The 13,715-nt window shown below is 38.5% G+C and overlaps 1 protein-coding gene across 6 annotated transcripts in view; it reads left to right on the forward strand.

Annotated features, from left to right (window-relative positions):
* Positions 1-13,715, forward strand: part of KIF13B (kinesin family member 13B) — a 187,153-nt gene that overhangs the window by 81,696 nt on the left and 91,742 nt on the right. For all 6 annotated transcript variants that reach the window (XM_019941373.3, XM_073805779.1, XM_019941375.3 and 3 more), the window contains exons 11-13: positions 5,754-5,966; positions 7,548-7,658; positions 12,865-12,999. In XM_019941373.3, the coding sequence (XP_019796932.2) occupies positions 5,754-5,966; positions 7,548-7,658; positions 12,865-12,999 (459 nt within the window). The remainder of the gene's footprint in view (positions 1-5,753; positions 5,967-7,547; positions 7,659-12,864; positions 13,000-13,715) is intronic.

Here is a 13,715-nt window from a genome sequence, read left to right on the forward strand (position 1 = left end):
AAAATATTTTACCTAATGCTCTTTTAAAAAATGTTTTTAAAATGGAAAAATAATTTTGTGAGCCCTGTTTAGTTGTGTGATGGCTTATTTTCTCAGTGATCAAGAATTTATTGAATACCTGTTACTCACTGTGCTAGTGGTTGAGCATATAAAGATGAGTTAAGCGCAGGCAGCTAAGTAGAGAACACAGCTTTTGACATGTTTAGAGAACCATGTTTGTAAAGGGAGTAGGGTTTTCTTCTAGTTTCTACACCCTCTCAAAGGCTTTACTAGTATTCAACTTTACTTTCTAAAACTCTACACAGTGTTTGAGCATGCTTTATTAAGTGAAATTTGCCACAGTAGAAAATCAGGTAGATTACTTCCTTTGGCCAAAGTGCAATAAAAGTAGAAATTTAAAACAAAAGGATAGGGACTTCCCTGGTGGTGCAGAGGTTAAGAATCCGCCTGCCAATGCAGAGAAACGGGTTCGAGCCCTGGTCCGGGAAGATCCCACATGCTGCGGAGCAACTGAGCCTGTGCGCCACAGCTACTGAGCCTGCGCTCTAAAGCCTGTGAGCCACAACTACTGAGCCCGCTCGCCTAGAGCCCATGCTCCACGACAAGAGAAGCCACCGCAATGAGGAGCCCGCGTGCAGCAACAAAGACCCAGCACTGCCAAAAATAAATAAATAAATAAAACAAAACAAAACAAAAAGATAAACAAAATTTGATGATTAAAAACCACTTGTAGGGCTTCCCTGGTGGCGCAGTGGTTGGAGTCCGCCTGCCGATGCAGGGGACACGGGTTCATGCCCCAGTCCGGAAGGATCCTGCATGCTGTGGAGCGGCTGGGCCAGTGAGCCGTGGCCTCTGGGCCTGCGCGTCCAGGGCCTGTGCTCTGCAGCGGGAGAGGCCACAGCGGTGAGAGGCCCACGTACCGCAAAAAAAAAAAAAAAAAACCACTTGTAAATAACTCTTGAATTAAAGGGATACATATTATAAAACGTTTAATTACCAAGGAAATAATTGTCTCAAGTGTCAGTAATTAACCTTGAAGTCTCATTTGTTTAATTTCCAGAAGAAATCTCAATATGATACTTCTTCCTCACACTTCCATAGAAACATCTCCTGATCATTCCTGATGATTTCTGGATGTGCTTGATTTAAAAGAATATTCATTGTCCTGTCGTTCCAGTGTTGCTGCTTCAGTCCATTTAACCCAACAATAAGAAATACTTTGTTAAGTTGGCGTAGTTAAAATGGCCTAGGTTAATCATTGAGTGTCCGTCCCATAGGCTGGAGGCCAGGAGAGCTTGGGTCAGGAGAATCAGGTACTGTGCAAAGTGCTTCACATACATTATCTCATTTATTCCTTGGAAGGCAGATGGTGGTGGTCCCATTTTACAGATGCGGCAACGGACGCAGAACCTGCAAGTGACAGAACCAAGATTGGAATCCAGGGCTGACCTTGCTGCCCATCTTCTGTTGCCTAGGCTGTGCTCTTCTTACCAAAGGTTTCTTTTCACTAGAAAGAGAAGCACCTTACTTTTACCAAATGTGATAGAAACTGTTGAATATAATTGAACTTGAAGAACAAAACTAAACACTTTTTTAAAAAGCTCTCTTTGTCTTCTGTTTAATAAAACTAGGCTATGATTGTAACTTCTATGTGTTAATTCTTAGGCTAAAAAAATGAATAGTTTCCTTGATCTTTGTCATATTTTTCCTGAAAAACTACATGACCTTCTTTACGATGTTTGACTTTTGTACAAGATCATAAGTAGGGGCATTTTTGTAAAACCTATGCTGGGGTTTAAACAGTTTTCCCCAAAGCCTTTTGGAATCCATTGCTACACAAATCATTCTCCCTTCAGGTGTCTTTTATGTCCTTCTTTAATTCTCAATTAGTCTAATTCTTCCTGATCCTTGTTTGACTTGGTATGATGCTAGTATTCTCCACTGTGACTTTCATCCAACTCATAAACTTGCTCATCCTTTATAAGATTTGCAGTTTCTTTTTAAAGTTTTTTTTTGCATTGTGTTCACATTATAATTATGTAGTGCTCTTAGAGTCAGAGAAACTGCTCACACTTGGTGATTTGGCAGGTGGGGGTGTGACGTGGGGGGATGGGGATGGATGTGACTGCTCTTCTCTCAGGCAGGGTTGAGCGCTTACTCATTTGGTAAGTGGTCAGTGGAGAACTGTTTCATATTAAGATTATGTTTTCTTCTCTCTGTGACTTTCTAAATATAGGTCTTAACATCAAGTAACTTCCTGTAATGAGTGCTCCAATAATGAATATCTTTGGAATTCATCTACTTTTTTGCATCCTTACTGCCAGTTACTTAATGAATAATGAAAGCTTTCTCCTCTCGCCTGGGTGATTGAAACTTCTTTCCTGGGCTTTCCTAGTTCATTCCGTTCTTTACAGTTAGGTTGCTGTCTTTCTAAATTAATACTCTTCTTAAACTTAAATGTCTTCAGTAACTCTCCAGGGGCACTTATGATAAAGTCCAAGTTATTTAAAGACTTGCGGTTTACTAGGCCCCTCCCTACTTGTCAGTGTTCAGCTTTTGCTTCTTGACATTATCAGTTCTAGCTGAGTGATGAATACTTTTACTTCTAGGACTTTGCTCTTACTCTGCTGGGAACAGTCTTCCTCCTCTCTTCAATCCCTCTTCCTACTTCCCTCTCCCATCCCCTTTACCTAGGTGATGCTTATTCATCTTTAGGTGTCAAATGTCACTTTCTCTGGGAGTCTTTTCTAACCTTTCAAGACTGGGCTTTCTGCTTTTTCTCTGTTTTCCCAGACCATATTGTATTTACCTCTACTTTAGTTCTTAGCATATAGTATTTGCTCACCAGCATTGCCCTCTAGATGGTAAACTCCGTGAAAAGTTGAATGAATGAATAATTTCAGCTCTGCTCTGCACTAGCATTATGACCTTTGGTAAGCCTGTCAATCTTCCTGGGTCTCATTTTCTCATCTGTAAAGTGAAATAATTTGATTAGGTGACTTCAAAGAGTTCTTTCAGCTTTAAAAGATTCCGACTTCCAAAATTCTTTCTCATGTCCATTTAATTTGCAGTTTCTGCGTTTGAAACAAAGCTCATCTGATTTGCCTAATTAAACAATTAAAGAGTAAACAAGAAGCATTATACTTTCTCCTTGAATGAGTGCCAGTTCTTTTGTTGCTGTTTCCTTTTTGCTGATGGCATGAGGCCATTTTTGAATATGAGCATATTGTTGCTCATGCACAAGGGCTTTTAAAATGTCAAGTATTAAAAAAAAAATGTCAAGTATTTGTTGTTTGCCAGGTTTCCTTTTCTCAGCACAAATTGAAGCACAGTATGCATGCTTTTCTCCTGTGGTAGTTATTGTTACGAATCCCCTTCTACCCAACCGCATTTGCTCTTCCTGTGGGCTAAGAGAATGCAGTGGTTCTGGAAGGGCAGCAGTGCACCACGGCACTGCTTGTGAACTGAATTCCAGCCTGAGATGTAATTCCTGTGATCTTGATATATGACATTTGAATTCCATTAACGTGCATGGGATTCTTCTTGACATCTTTCTGGAAGTTGCCAAAGCTGGGCACCAGCAATGTGAGATCAGTGTCTGGAAGTAGAGTGAAGCAAGCAGTCATCCAGACTTTGCAGAAATTGCCTTTGCTTCCTAAAGCCCAGATTACTTTCATTTCCTCCCTTTTCATGCATCGAAGAGTTATTTCCTTCAATGATATAATTATCTTAGCTGTGTTTTCTGTGGAAAACCAAAATTTTAGTAATGGATGAATAAGGGGACGTACTGTTTGTGATTATATTGGACTGTTAGCAACACCTAGGGAACAATTTTGTTTCTGGCACTAGGACAGAACAATTTGGAAAGGCTTCAGGTCTGAACTCTCTCTGTTGCCAGGTGTTATTTTGTTTCTGTGCTATCGTGGGTAGCTGTGAGGGAGTGGAAATCATATTGGACTGGAAGGTAGAATACAACTGGGCAGGAATGTTTTCACTTCACTAGTTCTGGATCTGTAGGCAAGGTATTTAACCTCCTTTGTCAGAACAAACCTCTGGTTTTTCATCAGTAAAATGGGGATACTAATACGCTAATTCACAAAAGGCTGAGGACTGAATAATCTCTGCACAAAGGTGTATAAATCACGGGTGGTTCAAGCAAATTTTAGAAATATTGATAACGGAAAACATTTCTATCTTCAAAAGTAAGAATTTTGTATTGGTTAATGCAGCCCAAAGATAGAGTTGGCTTTCTTGTGATCTAATGAATTCCTCATTAGTGGCCAGCCTGAGTGTTCTCTCTAATATTGTGAGTCTATAATTCAGTGATACTTTACTACTGAAAGGGGGCATTGAATGTAGTCTTCTGGGTAACTCTCATCCTGAGATAGAGTAAGTGGGAGTTATCTATGGCTGTGCAACAGATTACCCTGAAAACTCAGCAGCTGGGAGCAGCCATCGTTTGTTACCTCAGAGTTTCTCTGGGTCAGGATTCCAGGTGCAGCCTGAGTGTTCTGGGTGGGGTCTCTCCCGTGGCTGCAGTGCAGGCGTCATCTGGGGCTGCAGTCCTTGCCGGGTGCTGAGGTTGGATCTGCTCATCTGAGTGCTTGTGGGCAGGCGTCAGAAGATGTGTTTCCAAACTCACTCCTGAGGTCTCTTCCTCGGGCTGCCTCACCTCATGGCAGTGGTTTCCCTGAGTGAGAGAAAACACCCACAACAGAAGCCAGTCTTTTATAATCTAATCTCAGACGTGGCAAGCCATCAGTTCTGTGTTCTCTTCCTTCGAGGCAGATCAGAGTCCTGCCCACACTCAGGGAAGGGGAAGACATGGTGGTGTGAATTCCAGGAGGCGTAGATCTCTGGGGGCCGTCTCAGAGGCCGCCTGCGCAGCTGGATTTCATGCAGCCTTTGTGTGGCGAAGCGGCGTGGGGTAGACTTGACTTCCCAAGTCCTGTTTTGTAATCCTGAGTTATATCTAGTTATTTTTTAATGTTCTCAAGGGGAAGTCGTTTTTTGAATTTGTTGAAGCCCATCCTAAAGTCCCTTTAGCGGTTTTCTCTAATGGAGATGAATGTCTTTTTTTCATCACCCTTATCTGAACTCTAGAAGCGGTTGTATAGAAGCTGAAGCCTGTTTCAGTAGTTTTTGAAGTGCTGTCAGATGGAATACGATGAAGTACCTTCAATGTATCTTTTGTTTTCTAAGACCATAATTGTACCTTATGTTTTAAAAAATTTACAAGGTGCTTGATAGCATTATAACAGCACCACTTTCTGAGCTATTATTCAGGCTTCACAGAGACTCCAGGTACATGGCGTTATGGAGTAGATTGTAGGTAATCACTCTTTGATCAAATACTGTTACGACTGTTCAGTCTTCTCAGGGAGATTTTGTAGGCACTTAAGAAAGCATCCTTTTTTATTCTGAGCAGTCTGCTGACTTATGGTATCATGTTGCCTGTTAAAAGAGGACAAGTTGACTTAGAATTAATTTTTATTAAACTGAAGTAAGTGTGGGCTTCATTGTATTTCCCAGTTCTTTCTCAAAAACCAAAGCTACCTTTTGCAGAAAAGTAGCTTTTGCCAGCGAAGAAAGAGCATGGGACTGGGAGCCAGTATACCTGTACTTAAGTCCTGGCTTTGTCCTTAAATCTGTGTTTGACCTTGGGACATTATCTCATCATATGGGGCTTCAGCGTTCCCATATGATGTTTTCTTCCAACTTTAAAATGGTATTCAATTTCTTTTCTTCTCCAGGACAGTCTTGGGGGTAACAGCAAGACAGCCATGGTAGCTACTGTGAGTCCGGCCGCTGACAACTATGACGAAACCCTTTCAACCCTGCGGTATGCAGATCGTGCCAAGAACATCGTGAACCACGCTGTGGTGAACGAGGATCCCAATGCACGGATTATCCGGGACCTCCGAGAAGAAGTAGAAAAACTCCGAGAGCAGCTAACCAAAGCAGAGGTATGAGGCACCGCCGAGCAGCATTATGGGTCTAGGAAAATCCAGTAAAGCTAGAACTTGAATTTTCTTCCCCCAGGGCCATAAGTGATGAGTAGAATTTTTGAATTTCCTATAGGAAGAGAAATTTGAGATGAGTAATAAAGGAAGACAGATAAATTGTCATAGTTGAAATTTAGATAGTTTTTACAGGTGTTAAAGGATTGAATAGGAGAGAATAAGGGGAATTGAGAAAATGTTTCTTTCCACAGTATAGGCAGCCGACGAGAAAAGAGGTACAGTAGAATAGGGTAGAGGAAGAGAGATGCTTGAAACAAAAATAGATACAACTTAATACTAGTGCAGCAAATGGTGGTGAACGTGCATAGGCTAATTAGAAGAGGAATCAAACAGATTTGTGTTGTATCAGATGTTCACAGGTTGAAGTCCAAACAGAAATCCTAAGGAGGTCTTGCACACCATAATAAGCTAGTTTTTCCATGTTATGGGTTAATTATGTTCATAGGAAAAAATATAGCAGAAGTAGCCATCTGTTTAAAACTGCCCTGTTTCACTATCCTTTGTACATTCTATAGTGTATGATATTTATGTTCCATTACTGAATTTAAAACCTACACAATTCTAACCAAAAATCTTTTTTATTAATTTTTAAAGATTTATTTTAAAAAATTTATTTTATTGAAGTATAGTTGATTTACAGTGTTGTGTCAATTTCTGCTGTGCAGCACAGTGATTCAGTTGTATACATATTCTTTTTCATATTCTTTTCCATTATGGTTTATTACAGGATATCAAATATAGTTCCCTGTGCTATTCAGTAGGACCTTTTTGTTTATCCATTCTATACGTAATATTTTCAAATGCTTATCCTTTTATCAAAAGTGGGATGAAATGTCAGATTCAGGATCCCTACTTTAATTAGCATTTCTGTTCCCATTATTTCCAAGCACTGTGGGATTCTTTCTTGGGCCTGAGGCCATAGCCCTCTTCTCATGACCTGTTTTCTGGTAGTATAACAGTAAATTACATGGTCAAAACAATTATCTTGATTGTATTTTTGCCTGTTGAATTCTATCCTGTTTTTACAGGAATAATTTTACAGTTCATCAAGATTCTTTGAAAGTTTGTTTCTGTCTTCCTGGTATCAATAACACCGTCCAGTTTTCAACATGTGCAAATTTAGTCTGCATATACTTGAAGAAACACCCAAAGTCATCAATTAAGAGTAGAATGAGTCACACATATGAGTCTAGACCTATTGAGATTTAAAAAAATAAGCCCTTGGTAGCTTGAACTTTTTATCTCCCTAAATGTAATTAGATCTCATAGTAACAACAGGTTAGAGAAAAATGAAAAGGTTAAGTCTTCTTTCAAACCCACTGGATAACTAGGTGAGTCTGTGGGACCCACACAGTCTGGATGCTGTGGGTCAGTGACAGTCCTTGTGTCTTAGGCAGGTCAGGGACCCCAGTGAGCTGTAGAGCTAAGAAGAGTCAGGTTGTTCCTCTTGTCCTCCTGGATTTAGCGAATTCTTTTTTCAGGGCATTGTATAGACGTTTCATGAAATAAACATTTTGCTTGTAGGCAATGAAATCTCCAGAGCTGAAAGATCGGCTGGAAGAATCAGAGAAGCTAATCCAGGAAATGACTGTGACCTGGGAGGAGAAATTAAGGAAAACCGAGGAGATTGCCCAGGTTCGTGCTTCCTGCTTAAGGAGAGAGAAACGTCGTGGCAGTTTGCGCAGTGCAACTCGGAGCCTGTTTCTGATTTCTTTTTGATTTTTAGCTTTGAAGATGGCAAATCTAGCAGATTAAGATTTAAATAAGATCTAAATCCAGGAGTCTTTACTTTACAAAGTTCATTTGAAGGATAAAGACATAATTACAATTAATTGTTCATTATGTAAGAAATATATTTTTAGTGTCATAAAATTTTTTAAATGATATAACTAGCCATTGGCTCTGAACACCCAATTCTGTTAAGTGCTTTGCAAACATAAGGAACTTACCCAACTTCAAAATTATTAGTAGTAGATATTTAGGCTATGAGCGTCTTGCTTCCATATGACAACTCAGTAAAAGTAATATGAAATACCTAAATCTGAGGTGACTGTCTCTTATTTTTAGACCATTAAATATAAAGTAGTGAAATCTTCCAGTGGGTGCATTAGCATTTGGAAAAAATCCTAAAATGTCCAACTGTGTGCCTAGTAAAGGGTTTACTCTGTGACTTTCCTCTTAGATGCTTATTCAGCCTCTGTTTTAGAAATATACATGGTAATGTGGAGGTCAGTACCACACTGAGCAGTCTTCTCATGATTGGATAACTCTGATGGTAGATTGAACTGAAATCTTTTATTCTTCCATTTCTGTTCATTGGCCTTAGTTTGTTCTTCCAAAGCTAAGAGAATAAGTGTCCCACTTGTATGTAGTAACTAATAATAACAGTAATAACCAATACTTATTGGGTACATGTACATATTGGGTCCTATGCTAAGCACATCTAAATATACAGCATTTTATTTAATCCTCCCAATAGCCCTGCAAGATAGGATCTGTTATTACCCAGATATTGAAAGTCACCTCTACCTCTTCCCCTCCTTTTCTAAAATTAAAAATTTCTTGTGTTTTCAACTGTTCTGTGTATTAACAAAATAGAACTTGCTACTTCTTTTGTTACCCAGTAGATTCCATCTTTCAGTGTGCTGTCCAGAATCAATTGATGCATCAGATGTTGTAGGACAGTACTATTACTATGTAGCATAAGGTGGATGTTAGCTTTATATTAGTGCAGACTAGGATTTAAGTTGATTTTTAAACATTTTTAGTACAGTCCTTTTCAAAATAAATAAAAATATGAGTGTAGTAAATCCACACGTACCCATTACCCAACTTCATTAAAGACCAACATAAGACCCGTCTTGTTTTATCTGTATCCCTGCACTGGGTTATTTTAAAGCATATCCCTCAGATTACAGAGAAGAGAATACACCAGTATATAAACTTTACTTCTCATTACATATTACACTTGCTGTTTTTCATAAATTAAATTCTTATTTAATAAGAATTAATTCTAATTATCATTCAATTTGGAACTAATTTATGTGAGCATTTTTGGGCTACTCTGAAAATAAAACATTGACTTTGAAGTGCTATTGTACTTGGGTTGCTTTGCTCTGATACGAAGCAGGGTAGGTCTAAGTGAGAGTGTAGTGCTGATGCAGCTTATCTGTAGCATCTTTCCTCGCCTAACTGTCCTCTGTCTCGGTCATATGCCCCTTTTGAGGACAGCCTGATTTTATCCAACACCTCATTTAACACCTTATCTTTCCAAGCCCCCAGGCTTCAGTGCTGCTGAGCTTTCTTCTCCTCTCTCACTGGTCTATTGGTCATTGACCTCTTTGCAATACAGACTGGCATTTCCTAAAATGTATTCCTGGCAGTATAGCCACAGACTGTTAATAAGTCTTAACAGACTGTTAATAGCCACAGACTGTTAATAAGGGAAAAAAATGGTTCATGATCAGATAACTTTGAGGAAACCTAGGTGAACTCAGCCAAATGGATTTCTTTTGTGAAGAGCTCTCTGGGAGTCTGTTCTAAGTCAGCCAGACTCTCAAAGTCCTCTGGGTTCTGTGGCATCTTCCTCTAGTATGCCCGCCCCCGGAGATTGTCCCTGCCAGTGAACCCTGTGGAAGCTGTCTGTACCCTTTTGACCCTTAAATCATGAGTACTTTATTTACTATTCAGTTTTTTGTGTGTACTTTTATTACCTAATGAGTTTGTAAGGTTCTCAAGAAAAAAGGCTGTATCTCTTAATTTTTGAAACTATGTGCTCAGTAGTATTTTTGAGTAAACAGTCAGAACTCAAGTTGACTAATTTCTCAGCCCAGTGGCATATCTTTGATACCAAATTCTCTTATTTTCATCTTTTATGTTCTCAATAAAGAAATGTACACTTACGTGAGATAGATCAAGAGTTAGCAAACTAAGCCCTTGGGCAAAAACCCGGCCTGCCACTTCTTTTCATGGTTTTATTGGAATGTGCCATGCTCATATGTTTTTGTATTATTTATGGCTTCACAGTTGAATAGCTGTGACAGAGACCATAGGACCCAGATGACTAAAATATTTACTGTTTGACATTTTATAGAAAAAGTTAACTAATCTCTGATATCAGAAGCAATATTTAGTAAATGTAACTATTTTATCATACAATACTTGTTTATTCTTTGAACTGATTCCTAGATGTTGCAAACTTTTGTTGTTTTTTAATGATTAAAAACTTCAAAATTTTTGGCGGCAGATGTAGCAACGAATTGACAGTTTTTCAACGCTGTGCCCTTTGGTTTAAACAAAAATTTTGTGGTATTTCTACCATTATAAAATCTCAAATGACAGGAAAACGCTTAAGGAAGTAGGATAAAACAGTAGTTTACTCTAACTGCTAACTTAGATAATTATTCATTTATATTTCTTTCTCTGGCATAGATTTGCTCAATGACCTTGGGCAAACCTATATTCAGTGACATTCATTCCATATTCAATTATCAATATTGAGCAAAAGTCAGAGAGTTATTATTGGAGAGTGTGGGGATGGTTGGAAGTAAGTAAGTCTGGCCATTCATTATAGGGCTTTGAATGTCAAACTAAAATTCTTAGATTTCAGCAGTAGGAGCTAGAAAGATTTTGATTTATCTGTTAAAACATTTACTATATGCTATGTACTATGTAAGTATATCCTGGCTGTTTTATATACATTATCTCATTTAAATCCTGTCTTCTCCCTTACTCTGAGTGGCTTTACCTTTGTTAAGTCATATAGTCTTTTTCAGGCTTGCCTTTGCCTCTGTATGAATTAAAATTTTGCCACTAGATGACAGTAACCAAACTTCTTCTAAATCTTTTAATTATTTCCATAGTGAAAATTACTAGAGTCCTAATAAGAATATAAGTAGAAGAAACTATTGTATTACAAAAGTAGTATTTACTTATAGAAAATACAGAAAGATTATTATGAAGAAAATTTAATTGAACGGATCCAGTCATCCAAAGAAAACTACTGTTAATATTTCTGTGGTTTCTTCCACGTTTTCCCAGTGCACAGATTAATATACTAGTTATACCCTACATTTTAAATTTAATATTAGTTCATGAACATCTACCCACTTCATTCGTAGTTTACAAAAAAAGACATTTTTATAGAGAAATGTTTCTTCTCATTATTGGAATAATTCTTTAATTACACCAACATCCCTTTGTAAAAGACCTTTCCCTCAGTAAGGGACCATACAAGATATATTAGAATTGCTTTCTTCGTTTTAGGAACATGGTTTTTTATCAAGGATAATCATTGCTTAGAATTGAGTGCTGAAAACTAATGGCTAGTGCTAAACCACTCAGCACTTCCGAAAGAACCCAGTAATGTTTGTTAGAGAAGAGACTCAATTCAAAGGCCCAGAACCAAAATATCCCCTTCAGTATGTTTGTAATAGTATCATTCTAGGGGTGATTGACTGGGTTGCAGTGGCTGTATAAATTAGGATGTGTGCCTAGAAATAGCAAAATTCTAAGGCTGCAATTTAACTATACTGCAGACTTACTGTGTGGCCCTAGTTAAGTGACTTAGTTTGTGTTGTCTTTCCTCGGAATCAGAGGTTCTTGATGACTCATCACTATTCGCTATTTATACATAGTTAAAGACACCCTGCTCTGCCCCGATTCGGTTGCAGGATTCATGCGTATCTCCCTAGGTGCACGCGTGTGTGTGTTGCATGTACTCACAGATCGGTAGGCACGAAAAGGAAAGGTTCATGTTCTTATGAAAATAGGGCTTTACTGAATATGCAGATTTTATTTTGATAAATTCACGACAGCGACGATTTGAGTGCTATTCTGTGTTATGCACTGTGCTAGGTGCTAGGAATACACAGTGGAGAGATAGGGTCCCTGCCCTCACAGAGAAACGGTCGAGTAAAAAGTTACCAAGTTTGAGAACAGGTGTGCTCCAGATAGGAGGAATAGGTGTAAAACTCTTAAGCTAGAGAGAGCATTCTTGAGACTTCGAGGGCCCTGGAAGATGTTCCACTAACTGCATACAGGCTTTGAGAGTAGGGGTGACAAGATGTGATGATGGTGAGTAAATGGGCCAGATTGAAGGACCTTGTGGGCTTGGTTGAGGGAGTTTGGCCTCTATCCCTGCTGGAGACCCACTGAGGATATCAAGCAGCAGAGTGTATTAAATACTTGGCTTTTCAGAAAGATCACAATTGAGTAAAACACACTTATATTTGCTCACATATACAGAATTAAATGTGAAAGGTGAATTCAGGATGTTAGACATTTTCAAGAATGAAAAATGAGAACTTAGTATATTTGGTTGCTGTTTGTAATGGCTTTATTTTATTTATTTAAAAAAATTTATTTATTTATGGCTGTGTCGGGTCTTCGTTTCTGTGCGAGGGCTTTCTCTAGTTGCGGCGTGCGGGGACCACTCTTGATCGCGGTGCGTGGGCCTCTCGCTATCGCGGCCTCTCGTTGCGGAGCACAGGCTCCAGATGCGCAGGCTCAGTAGTTGTGGCGCACGGGCTTAGTTGCTCCGCGGCATGTGGGATCTTCCCAGACCATGGCTCGAACCTGTGTCCCCTGCATTAGCAGGCAGATTCTCAACCACTGCGCCACCAGGGAAGCCCGCATGGCTTTATTCTTGAAATTAAAAAATTTTACCTAACAAAGCAACATTATAGTTTAGAAAGAAACAAATGCAGTAACCTATATAATACCATGTCCTAAGTAACATATTTGAGTTATAAAGTTATTTAATAATTACTATAATATATGACTTTTTATATCTTGCTGCCTCAATAGCTGTGGAATTAATACTTCTCTAATGCCTTTACAGGAGCGGCAGAAACAGCTTGAGAGTCTTGGAATATCTCTTCAATCTTCTGGAATTAAAGTTGGGGATGATAAATGTTTCCTCGTTAATCTCAACGCTGATCCTGCTCTGAATGAACTTCTGGTTTACTACTTAAAGGTGAAGTAGTAGGCTTTTCTACTGTTTCCTACCACAGAATAGAGCAGTATTCCACAGTATTTTTTTTTATACTTGGAGAACCATACATATTCAAAAATATGAGTTAGCAAATTGTTTTTATTTGATTAAGCTGGAGTATAGGAAAATCTTGAGTTTCTGAGATCAGTTTCTCTTTGTAGTCTTTGAGTGATGTCATTCGACCTAGTAAATATGAAAGATGATATTCTGATATTATTTCCAACAAGTTAAGTAGCTTAACTTCTATCATTTAATATGATTAAACCAGGGAGTTAAGTAGATAACTTTAAAGCTTACACAGTGACTTTTAAACTAAACGGTTTCATAGGTAGACTAAAGCTTTTGTGATTTCTATGAAGCACAGCTTTTGGTGAATGGTTTCTTAGCTTACAGAGGAAATGTTTAAAGAAAGTTGTTAGGACCACTTGATTTGAAATTTGTGTTTCCAGTAACTCTTAGGAAAATTAAAAATTTTGGATTATCAACTTATAAAAAAAGAGAGTAAGTCACTTAGGGACTGAGAGGGTCAGAGTATGGAGCAGAAAAAACCAGATATACATTGCATCTATATACATTGTGTATATGTATATACTCATATACATTGAAACCTATAGGTTGTGGGATGTATCAGGAAGACAAGAGACAACTTTAGGATGAGCATGATATCAGACACTATATAAATTATAAGGAGTTTGCCA

The sequence above is a fragment of the Tursiops truncatus genome, chromosome 6 (genome assembly GCF_011762595.2).
Source record: "Tursiops truncatus isolate mTurTru1 chromosome 6, mTurTru1.mat.Y, whole genome shotgun sequence".
Classification (NCBI taxonomy): domain Eukaryota; kingdom Metazoa; phylum Chordata; class Mammalia; order Artiodactyla; family Delphinidae; genus Tursiops; species Tursiops truncatus.